The sequence below is a fragment of the Chlorocebus sabaeus genome, chromosome 10, assembly GCF_047675955.1.
Source record: "Chlorocebus sabaeus isolate Y175 chromosome 10, mChlSab1.0.hap1, whole genome shotgun sequence".
Classification (NCBI taxonomy): Eukaryota; Metazoa; Chordata; class Mammalia; order Primates; family Cercopithecidae; genus Chlorocebus; species Chlorocebus sabaeus.
This window is the reverse complement of record NC_132913.1, coordinates 48,591,787-48,606,677: the sequence shown is the minus strand read 5'-3', so window position 1 is coordinate 48,606,677 and position 14,891 is coordinate 48,591,787. Positions and strand designations below refer to the sequence as shown.

Genomic DNA, 14,891 nt, shown 5'->3' with positions numbered 1-14,891 from the left:
CTTTCTGTATATATAACAAATTTCCATAAGACCCAGATGCTATTGGTCCAGGCAGATGACACTTTGAATGGTGAGGCCAGAGCTTTCAGTGCCGCCATACTAGTCTGAGAGAAAAGCAGGGACATTTCTGCACTAGAGACAAACAGTTTTGTTTCCAGAGCTGCTTTACCTCTGCATGGTGGAGGAGTAGATATGCTCACATAAGCATGCTTGAATGCGTGCACGTGTGTGCGCACACATAGTCTTAAACAGCTTCCTGAGTTTGTGATTAAACGCATCTTTTCAATGCCTAACTGGGCCTGGGACATCAGGCTGCTGTGAAAATAGCTGTACATTCCAAGACAAAGGTGTTCACTGAGCCTCGCCTCTTAGGGCATCTTGATTTTGATCGACTCCAAATCTACAAAAATATAGGTTTTTGCTAGCAAAGATTTTGACAAGGTTCTGAAATTGGGAATGTCACCAACATGAACCAAGTGACAGTAAGTGGTGTGTGGCTACAGGGAGTCCAGGAAGATGGGGTGATCAAATAAGGGCAAAAACAGGCAAGGTAAGCCTTCCCAGTCACAGGATTCAGGATATTTTCAGAGGACTAAGTGGAAAACAAAAACAAAAAACCCTTTCAACCCACATATTGAGAATAGTTCTTGAAATGTTAAGGCCTTCTTCTGAGGGCACTGTGCCCCCCAGAAATCACTGACTAGCACTCATTAACAACATCTGCGAAATAAGTTAGAGAATCTTATTTGTAAAGGGAAAAATCATATCCAAAAAGCCTGCACACAAGTTTGAATTAGGCAAAATAAAACTTCACTAACTTCCACTTATATTTTAATTTTAAATGGTTAAATGTAATCCCAACAACTTCAATACATTTTACATGTCCTACATAAAATATACTGTCACTATATCTGAAACAATAAACCACAGGACAAGCAAGAAATGCTCAGAATACTTCTTACTCCACCAAAAAAGATATTGTGAAACATACTGGGAATTTAAGCCATTTCTACTTTCAGTTTCTGGTAACTTCACTAGGCAACCAATAAGAGCCTAGACTTGTTCCAGTAGGACAGTAACTTGATCTATCACAGCACTCATAACAGTTCTAGTAGGTTAAGTTAAATTCCAAGTCCCCATGTAAAACCTTCCTTTAATGAAGCCTTAGTAATACTCTCACCATATTTTCACAAGCAAGGGTGCAGACTAGAATTAGATCTTTGTCTCTGTATCTTTTGCCATACTCCTTGGTATAATCAGTATGGTTCTGAACCGTAAGTAATAACAGGGGCAGTTACTTTTGTACATCACATTAGAAGTTGGTATTAGCCATTTTTTTTTCTCTATTAGAAAACTGGGTAGTCCTAATTTAGAAAAGATGAGACCAAACAATAACAAAATTATTGCTTATAAGCTTATATTAACCTCACATAATGACTACTTTTCTCATTTTGCTTTTTAGACATTATATACTTTCTGTAGTTATTTTAGATAAAAGTCCAGTAGAGTCTGCAGTAGCCAGTTCCCAGTTTCAAAACTGTTGGTAGAAATGTACTCTTTTAAAACATGATAAAGTCTAAATTAAAATTGCTCCCTTTTCTTTGTAAATGTACTCCTCCAAAATCCTAAAAGTATAATATGTTTATAAGAGAGCGAGTATTCAATATTTAGCTTATGACAAATGCTAATAAAATGTCAACATTTTTTCTGAGTTACTAATTAGGTAGCCACTCATTAATGGAAATCATTATACATTTGTGAAATTTTGTTATCACACTGATGTTTTATGTGTTATAAGATCTTAAAATGCAAAGGCAAACATATCTTTGTGTGAGATTTCTAGACCACTGTCAAACGTTATTCCATCAATCCCACCCATTGCCAAAAAGACCTCAGGAAGCATAGACTGTAAATGTATTTTATTTTGTAAGTAACAATCAAAATATATTTGTGCTACTGATTTTTTCAAATATTAAATGGGATCTTAACAAAATTTGTCCACTTTGATGTACTCATGTATAACTTTAGAATCTGCAAAGACCCTGACTAAAGAAACAGAAGTAATTGCACAACTGAGACTGAAGGTGTTACGGTGCTGCAGATGATGCCAGATGTCTTACATTTAGCCAAGTACACCTTCAGAGGTCCCTTGATTTTGAGCATTAGGAACAACAGAGGAATATACACTGAAAGCATCATCAATAGCGTTTTTCGTTGCTTTATTTAAATACGACAGTATCCAACATAGCTGCTAAACACTGGACAATATTTGAGGTCATAAGTACATCCACATGTTCCTCCAAATGACGTTTGGGGTCCTAAAAGAGCAAAAATAAGGAGAAAGAAAACAGAACCATATTATTGGTAGATAAATTACTTAAATTTTTTTCAGTAGCCGATGAAACTGGTAAAGAAAGCCAGACCTAACTTACATATTTCACAATTTAACTTTACTAGTATATTGTTACATTCTTAGAATTTCTAAATCAATAAGTTAAGTAGCTAATAAAATAATAGATTACACAATGAAAGCTTGATTTACACAATGCAATGACTGTACCAGAGATTTTTATAAGGAGTAACAAGGAATTCTATACAGCTTACAATCATCTGATTTTTTTTAAAGTTCATTTACATATGTCTACCTGTCTGCATGTATGTGTATATTCTCTACCATTCATATATCTTGAATGTCTGAGGGAATGCTTAATTCAAAGCGGACATACCAATGGGTAAGAGTTCAGTGTGAATTCTCAGCACTTCTTCTATGTTTTATAATAGCAAAAATCAGAATTCTGTACAATCTTAATCTTTCAAGAGTAGTGCTTTAAATGATTCAGAAAATATTCTTGGATCAAAAGTTGCTGTTTGTAGTTGAAGAATTTAAATACAATTTGGATCAATTCTAAAATGTTAAGAATGTTTCATGTAGCTATTCTGAAAAAATGTATCATCGAAAATTATATAGGTACAATCCTTTAACTTAAACCCGATCATATCTATTTTTGAAATAGACTGAGTTAAAAAGGAGGCTTAAAATTGTATTGTAATAAAGGAATTTAAATTAAAATGCTTAGTATGTATTTATGTTTTAGGTGGGATTAAGTATTTGAGCAAAATTTGAAAGTTTTGAAATAAGGAATATACATTATGCACAATAGAAAAATTATAATTTAAAGGATTATATTCTTACGGTTATTGTTAAAATACCCAAGACTCCTAACTTTAAACAAATGCTCATTTGCTCATTATTGGAATTATTTCTTGGCCGTGCTTTTCTAACCCTTATTTTAATACACTGTTTTTTTAAAACAACCCAGAGATACAACATGTTACAAATAATTTCAAGTGACTAGACTACAATATATTTTTTATTTCAGAAATAAGTCTCAGGGCATTTTAGGTGAAAAAGACTGAGAAACACTGGCAGGAGAAAAAAAGATATTGGTTTAATTCCACTATAGACAGTTTTGCTTTTGCCACGCAGTAGGCCAAACCAGTGAGGTAATAACTATATTTTTAAAAATGACTCTGATGATTATTAAACTTTGCCAATTACATATTTTTCAGTTTCATTTTTTATTTAGACCTTTTATTTGCTGCTTTAAATCTGTATCAAGAAACTATGGCCTTGGAAAGACATTTATTCAAAAAACAGTTACTGAATTCTATAAAGTATAAGGCTCCAAGTTGGTGATCTAGTATTATGATTAAAATAAGTAGTGGAAAGATAACAAGGGTGATATCACATAAGATGAGAAAACAAAATGAACTGTATTTCATTTTGCTTTTTGGGGGTATTTGTTTTTAAATTATAATACTCAGAAGGTAGTGAAATTTGATTTTCTCATTTATGACATATGATAAAGTCAGACCTTTGCCCCTACTGCTCTGTTGGAGTAATTCATTTTATAGTGAATTGGTAACATGCTTCCCTCAGTTATCTACATTACTTCTTGTGGCAGCTGGGTGATTCTTAGAGATTTCCCATCCAAGAATGGTCCTGGCCCAAACCTACATAGCTTGTGAGATGTGATGGGATCAGAGCATATGGTAGGATGGCTGAAAGCAAAGACAGCTTAGTGTCTTGCATCTGAAATATCAAGATTCTGCCAACATCAGCAATATGATAACCATGTTCCATGAAATGGGGAAAAATGTAATCGACATTCTTTAAAAAACAGTCTAATTAATCCGTAGATTCCTTTAATTGGTTGGTGTCTTCCCCCACCCTCAGATAATAGAGACTAAAATATATATTTCATCTTAGAAAAGTGAAAGAGCAAATACTTAAAGCCCTTTCTCTTCACTCAGTGTAACCCAATAAGGCTCTAACCGTTCTCAGGAATATTACCTACATATTGATAAAGTACATAATTAACAAAACTTGTTATATATGAAATAAATCTACCCTTCTATTATCTTTTCTATTATCTTATTTATCTGTAGATTAAAATAATACTTGAAAAATTAATTCAGAACACAAGTGTCCTAATTTGTTCCTGGCAAATTATTTTCACTGAAGATAGTATCTCATAGGTATTTGTGATTTACTTCTCTATAGAGAACCTGACATCAAATAAATTTAGTGACCTTTACAATTAGTATGACATTTACATGACAGAAGAAAAATGTAGAGTAGACAGGAAAAAAATTATATAGGCCCTAAAACAGTTTTAACTCTATAAGAACATGCTATTATGCAACTGCATAACTTATTAACAGTATACCTCACCTGCTTGCCAACATTCTTTATTGCCAGCTGTTCAGGTGTCATCTTATCTTCTTCTTCTACAGCCTGTGAATGAAACACAAAGGACAGAGTTTAAAATTATAAATTCTCTATTCCCACTGCAGGATAATCACCAAAAATAATGATGACCAGAATTTTCATTCATAGAACTTTTATTCAAAGAATCTACTGAATAAAATTATGCTAAACTTCATAATAACCTTCAGGGCAATAAAAACTATCAGCAGCATCATTTTGAAAACAGACAAGAAATACACAGAAAGTACTGAAAATATCTAACAGGATCACTAAATGGTTGTGTTGACCATTTGCAACACAAATTGACCATTACTGAATTCTTCAGGAGATGGGAGATGGAAGTACCTGAGGTGGCACTTATGGCACTGTGGTACTAACTAATTCTGTTCTGTTGCCCTCTCCTTTTCCTATTTGCACAGTTCTTTCCCAGTTTCCCATTTCTCTGTCTCCTTTTTTCTTATCAATCCAGCCTGCCCATAACTTCAGTATCTATTTAACTATCAATAGCACTTAGGATCAAAGGAGCTACTGACTTTTGATCCACTAAACAAATCACATGGGTTTCTCTCTTAGTAATTTCACATCTTTAAATCTCTAAAAGTAATACATGTATTCAGAAAAAAACTGAAACTACTCCACGAGTGATCTTTAGTAACCATGAAGAAACTGTCATTTGAAGTTTTCAACAAAAAATTACCTGAACTAAAAACCAAATATAATCAAAATTGAATTAACCCAAACAATACATGAAAACCACTTTCTACTACTTTCAAAGTTAGCTATAAACTCTTCTATGTATGATCATAACTTTCTGGCAGAGTAATTCTGAAATAATTATAACATTTAGATTAGCTACCACTACTGCCCTCCTCTCCCAATAATGGCACCAATATAAAACCTCTTTATTGAGAATTTCACACATAAGAAATCTTAACAGTTTAAGTATGTTATGGCCTGAAGACAAAACTCTGTATCAGGTGAACTTTTAGTCTATGATTTATTCATAGCATCTGATAAATTGAAAAAACAAGAAAATGTAAGGATCACTAACCTTAAGAAATGCCAACACAGCATTTACCACAAAAAAGAGTTACAAAAGGGGGTGAGATGGTGGTGGCAGAAAGCAGGGAACCAAAATCCCAGTGAGGGTTAGATTTGGATACTCTGAACTTTATAGTCTCACAGCTGCCAAATTTCTTCATGTGCGAACAATGAACATGTAGGAAATGTAATCATCAGACATTCCCCATAAACTGGGAAGTTTGGCTGCATTTCACACCTTCTTAATAGTTTTGTAAACAGAGAACTTGAAAATGAGCAAAGATGGCAAGTGTCTAATTTTATAAATGGACAAACTATCTAGAGAATTTTCCTCAGTAGAACCTGCCTAAAGAAAAAAGATAGTGAATAGGTATTGTATCTACTGATTATCAGAAGATACTTATTTACAACACATCATTAGGAAATGCATTTATGACTCATAAGCCCAAAAGAAGAAAAAGTAAAAGTTAATAACATGCCAAATCTAGAAATCCCTAGACAGAGAATATGCTCATTTTCAGAGTCAGATGTCACTCTATTATTTTCAGTTATAAAAGTATTTCCTAACTGGGAAACGGCTCTCCCACTATTCAATGTTTTACATAAATGGAAACATTGACAAAACATATTAAGAGTATGTTTTTCTAAATTACTTTCACAAATTGTGACACTATACTTTATTGACTTAAAAGCATTTAGATGAATGGAACAATTCACTAAGTTTGTACTACATACCCATTCAGTGTTAGTTGTTCTACGTACATGCCAACAACAGTACTTACTACAGTATTGGAAGGAGGCAAAAATTTTGGAATTTGGCTCAAAATACCAATCCATGTAAAGAACAGTTATTAGGGAATATTGTGGAGTATTGCAAACAACAAAGATGGTAGATAGACAATGAACGATGAAGGTCAAAAAGCACTTGAAGTATTGATCTTATTTGAAAAGTTAAATAGGTATAAAAAGCGCTAATTCAAATTTTAAAAATCTTTTACATCATTTACCCACTTTACCAATTAGTTTTTCCATTCCCAATAATTAAAAGAGAGAGTTCACAAACTCTTTGAGAAGTACAGATGGTAAAAAGTACTCCCAGCCATAGATGCCATCTGGGAAATGAGGAGCAGCTGTAGATTTAGGCATATACTAAGGTTGCAAACCCCCATGACAAAAGAGTAAGCATATCTTTTCGATTCTAAGATATTCCAAATCAAATGCCTAAATATTTTCTCTATCTACCCAAGTTACCTGTATCTCATCTACCATCTGAGCAAGACCAGTTTGTCTTCATTCACAGTTCTAATCTGGCTAGTCACCAGGAAAAATGTAAGAAATGGTTGCAGCAGAAACAAATGAAATTCAGGCACAGGCAGTGTCCTCACTAGGGAACTTCTGTGTTTATGGCAACTTCTGTGATTTGGCGTCAAATTTTGCTTTTGCATTCATGCTCTTCGGTTTACTCAACCAACAAAAAAGCACTGAAAATGTTTGTGGCTATTCACACTAGAAACGTTTTTAACAGTTTATCAACAAAGACCCCCAGATGGCTATCCCATCATGCACGGTCTGCACAGTTCTAAGAAATCCTTGGAATTTGGTCTGTTATGTGATCATAATCCCCTCCAATGTACCCCCTATCTTACAGAGGCTTTTACTAAACCCATTAACCTCATTCTCTTTTTTCTGCTAATAGTCAAGTTTCTTATATGGACAATCTGTATCTCAAATTCCATCACTTTATTTACCCTTTTACAAACACTGATGGGATCTTTGGCACTTCACTAACACTCTTAAGGATCTCCAGGAGGTCAATTCCAATGGACCTTTTTTTTTTTTTTTAACTTTTTGAACATACTTAGAGCTACTCCAACATCTGTTTTCTCTTCTATTCCCTTAGCCTTTGCTTTTGCCACCCTGTCTCTTATTCCACATCATGCTTCTTTCACTATTCCTTTGGTTTCTTTTTCCTACATTAACATGTTAACTTTGTTCACACTATAACATGCCATGATCCCATTTAAATATCTTTTTAATATCACCATTACGGCAATTTTTACATAAGACAGCACAAACTGCTAAAATGGCATATACTAATTTTTCACTATTAAGCAATCAACGCATAACTGCTAGTGGATTTCAAGACAATGTAGTTTACTTCTTTCATGATTTTTAAAGTATTGACTATATAAACATCATGTGTTATGGGATTGAGAATAAGTTTAAAGAACTGGCTTTGATAAAACATACTTGGGAAAGCAAAATTAACAAACATTTAGCAATTAGAAAACTGAGAAGGTATAAGAGGCTTACAAATGGAGACATTAAAACTAGCTTTTCTACTACCATCACTAATTAAACATCAATATAGGCATGATTTTTACAAATATTAATTTACTGAATCCTTAAAACATCTCAAAAAGAAGTTAATCTACACTTCATATGTTAATTCCAGCAAAATTTCTAACATAAAAGGAATTTTTCAAACTCTTCTTGATCTCAAGGAGCTCACATTTGAGCTTTACTTGCCCATAAATCTCAAATCATAATGCAGTGTGAAACATACAAAAAAGGAGTGTGCACAAAGCACGATAGGGACATAGGGGTTAAGTAAATGTACCTAACTTTTTCTTGTGCATCACCTGAGGAAAGAGAGGGAAAGTCAGGGTGAGAGCACAAAGAATGCATTAGGGAGTAACACATCATGTGATACTTAGTAGTAATAGGGAAAGGGAAAAACCATGAGAGAATGGCTGGATGTGGAAGAAGAGCAAGAGAGACGAGTCCAAAGTTTCAGACCTACATGATGCCTAGAAAAATGAGTGTCAGTTATAACCTAATTGGTAGAGGGAACTGTCATGAAAAAGTAGAAAGTAAGGTAGACAATACTGCTTACTTTTGAACAGCAGCATCTGAAGTAATGAACATGTAAGTGGAAAGGTCTCAAACAGTGGAGATAATACATTTCAAATGAGAGGAAATGAAGAGATTTCAAAGTTGTTGGCATTGCTAAACTATGAAAACAGACTTTTAAAGAAAGGTATAAAAACAGAAGAGCAGAAAGGCAAGGGTTGAATCTTGGAAATACTCATAGCAAAGGCAGCAAAGCTAGCTGGCAAAGGCAGCAGAGTGTGTAGTTGCCAAAAAGTCAGGAGAACCATGGGACTGTATGGCCATGGAAGTAAAAAGAAGAGACTTCAGAAGTTCAAAGGTATGATGTGAAGGCAAGAGGACAAGGAAAATAACTGAAAGAGATGCAAGACTCAGGGCACTAAGAAAATAAATCACTCATCTCTTTTAACAAGCTGGAAACAGCAAATTGTCATCAGCACTGTACTCTGTCATGAAAAGGTTATGACTCTGAGAACACTGGAGGCAGGCGGAAGGAAATGATCAATGATGTAGGAGGTTGTATTTTATCCAGTTAGCCTTAAGGAAGGGAGAGGGGCAAAGGGTGCCATGATAGAGAACAGTTGAAGATTAGAAAGAAAGGTGCCCCTCAGAGGACATTGCATTTCCTTAAATTTTAGTTTATATTATGTTAATATTAGTTAATAACAGTGCTTATGATTGGCCACTTAATAAAGTTACATTTTTGGTAGAAAAATACAAGTATAGCATAATTTCATTCATTTAACAAATACTTATTGAGCATCTACCATTTATCTGGCAGTGTACTAAAGATAAAATGAGACAATATCTGAATTCACAGAGCTTATAGACTAGCTGTAAAAACCAGGAAGTTAAAAAGTAGTAATTAGGCTGGGCATAGGGGTTCACGACTGTAATAATCTCAGCTACCCAGGAGGCTGAGGCGGGAGCATCACTTAAGGCCAAGAGGTTGAGACCACCCTGGGAAACACATCAGGACTTTGTATCTTTAAAAAAAAAAAAAAAAAGACAGGCATAGTGGTGAGTGCTTGGCGTCCTAGCTACTCAGGAGGCTGAGGAAAGAGGACTGCTTGAACTCAGGAGGTCAAGACTACAGTGAGATATGATGGTAACATGCAGCCCGCCTGGGCAACAGAGCAAGACCTGGTCCCTTAAAAAAAAATTAAATTCATTTGATAGAAGAACAAAGTTCTATTGGCAAATAAAGAAGAAGTAAATAGCACTCTTGGTGGTATGGTGAGGTCCTCAAAAGTGAGAAAGGGTTAAGCTGAGAATTGAATGAAAAGAAGGAGTTGGGATGGGGATATATTGGTAAGGAGTGCTTCAGTCCACGAAGCAAGAAAAAGCATTATGAGTTAGAAGAACTGCAAATTACTCAGTATTTCAACAACATAAGAGTGATAAGAAATAAAGCTACAGAGGCAAGCAGGAGCCAAATGGGGTTTGGACCTCATTCTAAGGCAATGAGAAGTCAGTCATCAAAGGCTTTTTAAAAGCAAGGTAGTGACATGAACGAATCTGCATTTTAAAAAATGAGGTACATTTCACATAACATAAAATTAACCATTTTAAAGTGTATGATTCAGTCACATTTAGTGCCCCAATCACCTGTATTCCATCATCCCAAAGGAAAACCTAGTACCCATTAAGCTGTTACTTCTCCATTCCCGCCTTGCCCAAGTCCCTGGCAACCACACATCTGTTTTCTGTCTCTATGGATTTACCTAGTCTGGTTTCTTCATATAAATTGAATCATACAATATGTGGCCTTTTGCATCTGTCTTAACTTACCATGTTTTAGAGATCCATCCATGTAGTAGCATGTATCAGCACTCCATTCCTTTTTATGACTGAGTAGTAGTACGTTGCCCGTATAAACCACAATTTGTTTATCCACTCATCTACTGACAGACATTTGGATTGTCTCCAACTTTAGCTAATGTGAATAGTGCTATGAACATTCGTATACATGCTTTTTGTTTGAATACTGATTTTCAGTTCTTTTGAGTATATACTTATGAGCAGAATTGCTGGGTCATATGGGAACTGTATGTTTAACCTTTTGAGGAACCTGTTTTCAACCGTGGCTGTACCATTTTATATCTCCACTAGTAATTTCTTCATACCCTTGGCAACACTTGTTATTTTTCATTGTTTTGATTATAGCCATTGTGGTTTTGATTTGCATTTTTCTAATGACTAATAATATTGATTGAACATCTTTTTTATGTGTTTGTAACCATTTTCATATCTTCTCTGGGAAATTTCTATCCAAGTCCTTGCCTAATTTTGTACTGGATTGTCTTTTTGTTGCTGCATTGCAAGAGTTCTTTATGGTTTCTTTCTTTTTTTTTTTTTTTTTTTTTTTCCTATTTTAAATTCTTGTATACTTCCTTTTCATTTTTGTTTTGTTTTGTTTTGTTTAAAAGACAGAGCCTTTCTCTGTTGCCCAGGCTGAAGTACAGTGGTATGATCATGGCTCACTGCAGCCTTGACCTCTTGGGCCTAGGTGATCCTCCCACCTCAACATCCTGAGGAGCTGGGACCACAGGTACAGGCCACCAGACCCAGCTAATTCTGTGTGTTTGTGTAGAGAGAGGGTCTCCCTATGTTGCCCAGGTCTTGAACTCCTGGGCTCAAGTGATGATCCTCTCCTGCTTTGGCCTCCCAAAGTGCTGGGCTTACAGGCATGTGCCACCACACATGCCTTTCTATTTTCTAGATATTAGACCTTTATCAGATATCTGATTTGCAAAAATGTTCTCCCACTCTGTAGGTTGCCTTTTCTCTTTTTTAAATAGTTTTCTTTGATTCATGACCAATATGCATTTTAGAAAGATCATTCTACAGAATGGAAAATAGATTTGAATGGGAAAGACTGGAGATGCAAGGAAACCAATGAGGAGGTAAGGCAATGGAAGTGGCAATGCAAAGAAGCAGATTAACTCAAGAATTTAGTCAGAATGGTTTACTGATTGAGTAGATGTGAGAAAAAGAGAGAGGAGTCAAGAATAATATTAATAACATCAGAAGTGGTTGTAGCCATCATTTTATTAAATGCCTATCATGTGCCAGATGCTTCACATATATCACAATCCTTAACCTAATTTTAGAGATAAGGAAACACAGTTCAGAAAGGCTGACTTGCCTCTAGCCATACACGCAATAAGCAATGAAACTGTGGCTTAAACACAGTCCTGTGTATCTCCAAAGACCTCAAAGAAACATTCATGGCAATTGGGGAAATCATTACTTTTCACTGATACAACTTGAATAATAATAATAATGTCAAATGCATGATTTATTAAGTGGCCCTAAACAACATAGATGCTTCATAAAAATTTCACAGAGAATTCAATTTCAAAATGTAATTACATGAAATAGAGATGAACAATAAAGATTATACATGTATGTGCACACATGCTTGTGTGTGCGTACGTGTGCATGTAAGAGAAACTGTAGTTAAGGTTGTTGGAAAACATTTCTATGGCAGAATCTGATAGTCACCTTCCTAATGTCCATCTTCCCCTTCTTCTGTAACATAACCCTGATTTTACTACAGGTATCAATGATCCCAGCTAAAATACCACATTGCATAAACTTTCTTGCAGCTAGTTGTGTCCATTTAACTACGTCCTGCCAAATGAGATATACAGTTGACCCTTGAACAAATGGGGATGAGGGTTATGGGGGCTAACCCATCACAGGTGAAAATCTGTGTGTCACTTAACTATTAATAGCCTACTGTTGACTGAAAGCCTTACTGATAATATAAACAGTTAACACATATTTTGTATGTTATATACATTATATACTATACTGTTACAACAATGTAAGCTAGAGAAAAGAAGATGTTATTTGGAAAAGTGTAGGGAAAAGAAAATACATTTACAGTACCATACTTATTTATCAATACAATAAGTTTACATTATCTGTTTACAAGGTGAATTACCTGTCTGAAATAGCAGGCAACAGCAGCTGGGGACCTCAATCTATAGTACATATCAAGCAATTCAACCTTCTCAACTGAGCATGGGGCCATGTACAACTGTGTTTGTATGTATACGTTTTGACAATTTTTTATTTTATAATAGATTGTATAGTTTATGGTAGCAAATGATAAAACAGACTAGTGTCTCCTATATTTTATGCATTTGTGACATGCCTTTTTTTTTTTTTTTTTTCCAATATTTCTGGGCTGCCAGGTGCTGTGGCTCATGCCTGTAATCCCAGCACTTTGGGAGGCCAAGGCAGGCAGACTGCTGGAGCCCAGGAGTTCAAGACCAGCCTAGGCAAATAGTGAAACCCCATCTCTACAAAAAATTAGCTAGGCATGATGGCACATGCCTGTAGTCCCAGCTACTCGGGGGACTGAGGCAGGAGGATTGCGTGAGCCCAAGTGGTGGAAGCTACAGTGAACCATGATCATGCTATTGCACTCCAGACTGAGTGACAGAGTGAGACCTTGTCTTTAATAATAATAATAATAATAATAATAATAATAATTCTGGGCTATGCAGTTTGTCTGAGGTGTTTTTCAAATTGTTGTACATCTCAAAAAAAAATTCTAGTATATTTATGAGAAAAATCCATGTATATATTTGAATCTATACAGTTCAAATCCATATAGTTCCAGGGTCGGTTGTAATCAGGAGTGCTGTGTGGAACTTATGCAAAGTATCCTGAAAGGAAACTGATTTATCCCCCTTTTGCCCTTTCTTCTCTTCCTGTTGCATGAAACTTAGATGAGATGGCTGAAGCTATCGCAATCACAATGAATCATGAGGTGACCTAAAGGAAGAAGGCCAACACAAGGAAAGTAGAGCAGAAAGACAGAATGAACCTGGGTCTCTAATGTCTTTGAAGTTTTATATTGGCCTTGAAATATGAGACATACCTTTCTACCTTGTTTAAGCCATTGTTATTTTGAGCTAACACAACCTTACATATAAGTATTACTTGCTTAAAGCAAAAACTGAAAATAATTCAGGCATTACATAAAGTATAGAGTCTCCTGCCTCACACATACTGCTACCAACACAATATGTTGACATATATGCAAGATAGAGATACTTTTGAAAAAGGGAGAGAAGATAACGTGATAGGAATTATTTTCACATTGTTATACAATTTAATTTTGTACATCTAACAGCAGATTGTAGATATTTCTCTAAGTTGGTTTTTGTGAATTTTATTTTTCATAATAAATCCTCTACAGAGAACATGTTGTTTAAAGAGTTATATGCACTTAAAACTGAAAGATGGCCTCCAAAAATGTTCTATCAATTACTTTCCCACTACTGCTATATTTTCCTAAAAAATTCTTTTTTATTTAAAAAGAAAAAAAATTTTTCTACTTATTTTAACTTTTTTTTGACTACTTAAAAAGGCTAGAACTTTTTCATGTTTATATACCATTTGTCTTTTTTTTCAGTGAGTTTTCTCTTTTGCTCAACTTATTTAAAAAAAAAAATTTTATAGGCCAAGGCTACAAATTGGGTATAGTGTATACTGCTCAAGGGATGGGTGCACCAAAATCTCACAAATCGGCATTAAAGAACTTACTCATGGAACCAAACACCACTTGTTCCTCAGTAACTTACAGAAATAAAAAACAAAAATAAAATAAATATTTTATAGGAATTCTCTGAGTATTATGCATTTTTGGGTACTAGCTCACTCTGTATTATAGGTAAAAATATTTTCTCCCATTCTGACTCATAACAAACAATAAATGCTAGTTGTTATTTTATGAAGATAAACTTTAACGTCATGTTATCAAATTTTTCAAAGCTCACATTAATATTCTTACTAGAATTATAGTAACTTTTGGGAAGCCTGACAGCAGCTTTACAATACTAAGTCTTCCCATTTGGAAACATGGTATGTCCCAATTTATTTACAAATGTTTTTCGTTTTCTTCACATAAGTCGTACACACTTACACATTTACATTTCTTGTGATGGTTAATTCCTGAATATTTTATAATTTTAGATGCTACTGTAACTGATTTGCCTATTTTTCGACTGTTTTCAGTTTATATAACTGTGTTTACCAATTACATAATTCTTGATTAAAACAGTTCTAAGAGTTTTCTAAGTTTATTCTCTTAGATTTTTATGTTTGATTGCAAACACATTCTATCACATCCAAATAATAATAATCTTACCTCTTTTCCCCAATATTT

General features: G+C 34.6%; 1 protein-coding gene across 2 annotated transcripts in view; it reads right to left on the bottom strand.

Moving 5' to 3' along the window:
- Positions 1-1,902: 1,902 nt before the first annotated feature.
- Positions 1,903-14,891, bottom strand: part of PSMD14 (proteasome 26S subunit, non-ATPase 14) — a 109,462-nt gene continuing 96,473 nt past the window's right edge. For both annotated transcript variants that reach the window (XM_073019759.1, XM_038002023.2), the window contains 2 exons: positions 4,736-4,798; positions 1,903-2,318 (listed from right to left, as the gene is read on the bottom strand). In XM_073019759.1, the coding sequence (XP_072875860.1) occupies positions 2,220-2,318; positions 4,736-4,798 (162 nt within the window). In that variant the 3' untranslated portion in view covers positions 1,903-2,219. The remainder of the gene's footprint in view (positions 2,319-4,735; positions 4,799-14,891) is intronic.